This window comes from Belonocnema kinseyi, chromosome 10 (genome assembly GCF_010883055.1).
Source record: "Belonocnema kinseyi isolate 2016_QV_RU_SX_M_011 chromosome 10, B_treatae_v1, whole genome shotgun sequence".
NCBI classification, from domain to species: domain Eukaryota; kingdom Metazoa; phylum Arthropoda; class Insecta; order Hymenoptera; family Cynipidae; genus Belonocnema; species Belonocnema kinseyi.
The window spans coordinates 37,722,664-37,730,150 of NC_046666.1; the positions used below are offsets into that span (position 1 = coordinate 37,722,664).

At 24.6% G+C, this 7,487-nt stretch overlaps 2 protein-coding genes across 7 annotated transcripts in view; both read right to left on the bottom strand.

Moving 5' to 3' along the window:
* The window catches only part of LOC117181350, a 79,679-nt gene that overhangs the window by 21,752 nt on the left and 50,440 nt on the right, over nucleotides 1-7,487 (bottom strand). The gene's annotated exons all lie outside the window — the stretch shown is intronic.
* Nucleotides 3,452-7,487, bottom strand: part of LOC117181352 — a 28,912-nt gene continuing 24,876 nt past the window's right edge. For all 6 annotated transcript variants that reach the window (XM_033373929.1, XM_033373926.1, XM_033373924.1 and 3 more), the window contains 2 exons: nucleotides 3,795-4,674; nucleotides 3,452-3,710 (listed from right to left, as the gene is read on the bottom strand). In XM_033373929.1, coding sequence (XP_033229820.1) covers nucleotides 3,813-4,674 — 862 coding nt within the window. In that variant the 3' untranslated portion in view covers nucleotides 3,452-3,710; nucleotides 3,795-3,812. The remainder of the gene's footprint in view (nucleotides 3,711-3,794; nucleotides 4,675-7,487) is intronic.

Consider the following 7,487-nt stretch of genomic DNA (forward strand, 5'->3'; position numbering starts at 1 on the left):
TTTATTTACAAAAAAAGTTCTTAGGTTCAAAAAAACATTCAGTGAACGGAAAAAGTGAGGTCGGTAATATAGGTATTTAGCTGTGTCACATGCCCTTAAGCAATTCGTTAAATTTGTATCTACAGAAGATGAATTTTGAAACAAGAAAATTAATTTTCTATAAAAAACAGTACGAGTTTTGAAGAAAATACATGATTTTTTAAAGAAAAAGTTGAATCTTCATCTAAAAAAGATACGTTTTTAAACCAACAGTTGTATTTTTAACAACAAAAATATATTGTTAACCAAAAAAGGACTAGTTGCATTTTCAGACAAAATCTTAGATATCAACCGTTTCTTAAATAATTAATTAAATTTTGATCTTTTTGAATTATGATAGCATTCAGTTTAGAATGCGTATTTGAATTAAAAGAATTTCAAAATGCTGTTTTAAAGGCTTAAGCAATTAAAAATTAGAACCGTTTACAATCGAAGATTTTTTATAACAAATATTTTTAATTGACCAACTGTGAATATGAATTCAATTATGATCTTTAAATTTGAATTGCACTCTGAAATTTAAAAAATAAATAATTGATTGTAAAAAACGATTCGGCATCAGTGCACAATTTTAGAACTTCCAGATTTTAACGTTAAAAATTAAACTGTTTCAATTAGAAAGTCTTAAGCAATGTAAATGCCCTATTAAAACTTTATCAACTTTTTAAATTAAAAAATAACTTTCAAATAATATATTTATGATTAAAGGCTTTTATTAAATTTCAGTCTAAAATATTCCATTTTTAAACCATGTAATTTAAAATTTTTTTAATAAAAAAAGAACATTTACTTAATATTTAGAAATATCTGACTGCACATTTGAAATCAGTAGTTATCATTAAAATACTCAAAACGGAACAAAAAAACTAAACTTTGAAAATTACCATTTTAATTGTTCTATTTAAAAAAATATAATTTGTAAATCAACTTCTTAAATTTTAATGTATAAATAACAATTAAACACCTATTATTCTTGGAAAAAATCGAGTAAGTTGAATAAATATTTAGAAGTTTTGAAAAAATTCAAAATTAATAAAAAACTTGAAATGATTTCAAATAATTTAAACGAAGTGTCTACGTGTCCCGGTAAAGTCGGGCTATTATTATCAAAATTTCGGTGCAAATATTCCATGGCCTAATTTGAAACCAAATACAGATTTTGGCAGATTTCGAAAATGAATTTTAGAAGCTTTTTAATAATATTTTTTAAGATTGCTAGGAAAATTGAAAATGATTTTTTTTAATCATTTGCAATTCGAATAATTTTAAAAGATATTTAGAAGGTGTGAAAAACTTTTAATATTAATTTTTAATTAAAAAAAATTCGAAACAACCTGTACATGTTTCAATATCTTGAAATATAATTTTGAAGCATTTTAAGGATTTTTAAACTATTTAAAATAAAAATAATTTAACATAATTTGAACAGAGATTTTTCAATCTTTTACAAATGTACAGATGGAACAAGAATTTATTTAGAATAATAACCGGGAATTTCAAATTTTAACAAATTCCGAGCTAGCATTGGAAATTTTCGAAAAGGAACAAAATTTTGAATTGGAACAGGAAATTTTTCCAAAGAATTATAATTCTGAGTTGAAGCAGAGAATTTTCAAATTTCAACTAATTCTAAATTGAAAGTGGTATTTATCCAAAAGAATTGTAATTCTTATTGGAACAGGAAATGTTAAAATTTAAATAAAATTTGAGCTGGAACAGGGCATTTTTTTATTAGAATGAATTATAATTCTAAGTTGAAACGGGACATTTTTGAGAAAAATTAAAATTATGAATTGGAGCAGGGAATTTTTCCAAAAAGATCCTAATTCTTAAAATTAATAGAAATGGAAAATTTTCGAAAAGAATTAAGATTCTGAATTTAAACAGGAAATTTTTTGAAAAGAATTAAAATTCCGCATTTAAATAGGGAATTTTCAATTTTTAACCAATTCTGAGCTGGAATAAGAATTTAAAATTGCTTAAAATGGTATAATTTTGAATATTTTTAAATTCAGTAATTGATTCTTCAATTTAGTGCATTTAAAATTATAACGTGGATTTATATTTTTGAAACTGAATCTTTGAACTCTACAATTGATAAAAGTTAAAAATTTGGAATTTGGCAGTTTAACTACATTTAATTTAAAATTGTGCAGTTAAAAAGATATATTTTCAAACAAAAAGAGAATAATAAAATTTTCAAATGAAAAGTAATGTTTTACAACAAAATAAAAAAACTAATTTAAAAAAAAGTAAGTTATGCAACAATTTAATAAATTTACACTTTAAAAAGATGAATTTTTAAACAATAAGATTAATTTTCTACAAAAAAGCGAGTTTAGAAGAAATGTACAAGACTTTTTTAACCAATTTTTGAATTTTCATATAAAAAGATAGATTTTCAACCAAAAATGGTATAAATATTTTTAAAATTAAAAACTAATTTTTATGCAAAAAAAATTTTTAATCCAGAAAATGAATTTTCAATCCAAGAAATTAATTTTCTACTAAAATGATAAATCTTTAACCAAACAAATATATTTGCAAAATAGGAATTAAAATTTCCACTAACCAAAAAGATTAATTTTCTAGGAAAAAAAAAGAAATCAACTAAAAACATTTAATTGCTAGGAAGGATAACTAATATTAAACAAAATAGTTAAATTTTTAATTTAAAAAGAAAGAAAATATCAGACGTTTTTAATAAATAGTTGAATCTTCACGACAAAAGATAATTTTTTTAACCAAACAGTTGAATATAAATTTTCAACCAAAAATGGTGGAATTATTTTTTCAGTTAAAAACTGATATTTAACAGAAAAAAAAACAATTTTAAACAAAATAAGTAAATTTTCATCCAAGAAGATTAATTTCCTACTAGAAAAAAAATATAAAATAATTTTCATTTATGAAAGATCAATTTTCTACCAAAAATGTAATCGTTATATTTCCAACTAAAAAATTTAATTTTCGGCGAAATAAGATGATTTCTCAAGAAAAAATGTAATAGTTGTTATTTCAAACAAACAAGTTTTTAATTAAAAAATTTTTAATTTTTAAATGAAAATTATTTTTCATCTAAAAAGGCGAATTTTAGACCCAGTAAGGATCTTGAGACACGAAAGAGAACAAAAATCAGCCAAATTGTTAAAAATTTCATACCAAAAGGACTATTTTTCTAAAAAAAAAAAAAATAAATAAATAATTTTTAGCCGAGTAGAAGGTTTTTATAGCCAAATTGTATAATTTTGATAACAATTATTAAATTTTCAACGAAATAATACAATTTTTAACCAAAAAATATGGATTTTTAACCAATAATAGTTTTAATTTCAATCAGAGATGAATTTTCATCTACAATGACGAATCTTCAACGGAATAGGTACATTTTCAGTAAAAAAAATTAATATTCAATTCTGAAAAAATTATTTACATAAAATTTATTTAGAGAAATAATATAACTACTATTATCGCTACCAAAAAAGTGGAAAAACTGGACTAATATTCTTAAATCACAAAATTTGCATAAGCTCACAAACTATCGAAAAAATATAATTTATTCTAAAATTAAATATTATTAGTTAGAAAAAAAAATACTTTAATCTTTTTTTTATAAAATTATGAACCTATTTAACTATCCTCAATATCGGCCCAGATATTCATCCAAATCACTGAAACAAAAACGAATCGAGAATATAAAATCAATTTATGAAACAAATTTTATTTCAATGACTTTGAAATTCTAAACTACTTACGACTCGTCCAGATTTTTTTTATGAAACATCAAGAGGATCTTGATCGACTAAACACTTGTACTCCAAATTTTCCGTACTAACGCCATCATTTTCTTCATGATCTATTTGTTTTTTAGAAAGCTGTCCGAATTTGTTAACTGACTCATTAACAAATTGCGCTTTTATATCTAATATTGCATCAAATGTTTTTTTGCAAACTCTTGTTAATCTGCCCTCTATCGGCAAACAATATAATCGAATATAATTACTAATCCTGTTAGTAGATAGTTGGTTTGGATTCCTTTTTCGCGGCACGGTCCACACAATATTTTGAAAAATAAACTTCGATTTTTCAGAACGAGTAGGAAGATTCGAGAAATGTCGAAAAATGTCGAGCCTCTCCTTTTTGGAAATTAATCCTTGACCACACATTAATTTGCATATACATTTAGATGAGTCCACACAGATGTCTTTTATATCTTCAGAATTTGTTCCCTCATCGATTATTTCATTGGCACAATTTTTCTCCAGGGAATGTACGACTAAATGTTCTTCTTTTTGTGTTTGGTTAAATTCATCCAAGTTAACTTCTTCGTTTATGACTTCTTCATTTACAATTTCTTCGTTTACAAAAATTGCTTCCTTTATTATTTCTTCATTTATGACATCTTCATCGATGACATCTTCATTCATGACTTCTTCATTGATGATTTCTTCATTTATGAATTCGTCATTAATGACAAGTTCTTCCTTTATGACAATTTGCTCATTTGGAACTTCTTCATTTATGAAAAGTTCCTCCTTTACGACAACATTTTCGTTTATGACTTCTTCATTTATGACAAGTTCTTCTTTGATGACAACTGATTCCTTCATAATGCGTTCAGCTTCCTTTAGTTTACTGTTGAAAAATAATACGGCTTTTTAAGATACCATAGCAATCAAACATCTTCTGAAATTTCATGAAATATATTATTAGATAATATTATATTATAATATTAATACGATAATATTATACATACTATTATTAATAATGATTATAATATTCTTATAATAATCCCATAAATTTCACTAAAACTAAATAAACTCCCTTCAAATAATTTGTAATATATTCTAACCCTTGAAAAAATGTTAAATCCCCATTTTCTTCCGATCAATTAGTGAATTTTTCTCTTCAATTTAAAAGAGTCTGAAACATTTAAATGATTTTAAACGATTCTTAAAGATTTCTGAACATAGAAAAGAAATTTTTAAGATTTACATGGTGGCCATTTTAATCAAGGAAATAAATTCCTCGTCATTTCCCTATTTTTTCCCGGTTCGCAAACATTTTTCATGGTCAATGAAATTTAAAAAATGGAACTCTAAAGCTATAAAATTTTCCACTTGAGGTAATAAAAACTGAGCTTTAAATAAAAACACTCAAAATGGAACTGTTAAATTTTGAACTTTTTAAATTGAAATTTAAAAGTTTTTAATTAAAAAATGTTGTATTCAAATGCTCAATAATTTACGCGTATAAAATTGAAGGTACTAAAATTTTTCATTATAAAAAAATATAAATCCACGTTATCATTTTCAATGCTCTAAATTAAAAGATCAATTAATGAACTTTACAATTTTTTAAATGATATAATTTTAAGGAATTTTAAGGTAGAAACATTAAACATTGAAAAATTGCAACATTTTTAACTGAACACTTCTTAAATTAGAAATTCAATTATTTTCTTTTTAAATAGATTAAACATCCTTGGAAAGCTTCAAAATTTTATTTCAAAATCTTGAGAAATCTAGAAGTTGTTTAAAATTTTTTTTAAATTAAAAATTATTTTCGAACTTTTTTCAGAACTTCTAAATATCTGTCAAAATTAATTGAATTTTTTCTAGAATTTTCAGAAAATCCTGTACATTTTAGAAAATTTCTTTACAATTTGGATGTATAAATAACAATTGAACATTTATTATTTGTAGGCGAAATTTGATAAAAAATTAGATTCTTTTTTAGCATTGTTAAAGGCTTCAAGAGAATAAAAACATTTTCTTAAGACTCCTAGGAAAATAAAAAATAATTGTTCATTTTGAAAAATTATTTTAAGAGAATATTTAAAACGTTTTTCAAAGATTTATAACAAATTTTCAAAAAAGATTCTACAAGATTTTAAGAAAACTTTCTAAAATTTGCATGATAATTAATCTTTTTAAAACTCCCAAATATCTCTTAATCAAAATAAAAAAATTTTACTTACAAATTAAGCATTTTTCAAATACAACAATTGAAATTGTAACGTTCAAAGTTTAAAGGCTCTTCGAAATTTTAACGATTCCAGGCTTCCTATGTCAACCAATTCATTTTAAGAGGGCTGGACACACACATGGGTATTCTGAGTTGAGTGTGCGAGAGAGACAGAAATTGGATAAGCACGCCCCAAAGGGTAGAGCTTCTGAGTTAAAAAAAAATTGTCTGGAAACCGGTTCGATGTTAGTTGATCTTTAAAGCTTTATTTTCCTAACTCGTTTACCAATTCAGGCATTCCACATAAGTTATAATTATTATCAATGGTTTTACAATCGAAACATTTCATTGGAATAATTTCGAAATATACTTGATCTCCAATGAAAATTTGGACTGAAACTTCTCAATATACTAGAAAAAAGTATTTTCTATTGAAATCTTACTTTCTAATTGTGAAATAATAATGAGAGGCCCAGAAATTAGTCTTATAAAAAGCATGATTACTTAGATCAAGCATGTTTTTAATATTATTCATTATCATTGCAATTTTACACCAAACCCTTCTGCCTTATTTCTTTACGAATCCAGGTATACCACACAATTTATAATTATAAAGAATGTTTTTACAAAAAAAAAGTCGCAATAGGTCGAAATAAAGTTTGAAATGTTGAAAAAGCTCTGTTTAAATTTTCATCTAATCGAAACATTTCATTGCGGAAATTTCGAAATACACTTTATAACCAATGAAAATTTAAAATCAAATTTCTCAATGTACCAGAAAAACGTGTTTTCTGTTGCAATCTTACTCTCTGGCTTTGATATTATAATTGCAGACCTAGAAATTACTCTTATAAAAATCAGAGTCACTTGGACAAAGCATATTTCCAATATTATAAATTATCATTGCAATTTTACACATATCTTCATAATAAGTGTTCCAATGTTACCTAAATACCAAAAATAAACAATTCCAGTCACAAACAAACCTTTTTTTAAAATAACAATCAAAATTGTATTGTTCAAAGTTTAAAAGCTCTTTAGACAATTCTTATAAAAACTTGTAACATCCAACTAGGACAGACTTTCCTTCTAAATATTTTAAAAATTCACGTTAAAAAAATAGTCACGTTTTTCCGAGTCTCAAAAAATTACCGATCATTTCCCTGTTTCCAGACTCAGTGGCTATCCCGAAATAGGTACGAGGGTAGTTCAATAAGTCCTTAGAATGACCAACAGATGGCGCGCGAATCGCTCCAAATCATCTGTTTTCAGTCAGCACCACTCCCGACTAGATATATGGTGCAGTCACAGTCCACATCTTCTGAGTTTAGGTGTTTTTATAACCAATTGAAAAAAAAAATTGTTTGTTAAGAAAAATGGAAAAAAAAAACGAGTTCAGAGCGGTAATAAAACATTTTCATTTAAAGGGTTTAACTCCATATGAGATAAAAAATGAATTGGACTCAGTTCATGGCACATCT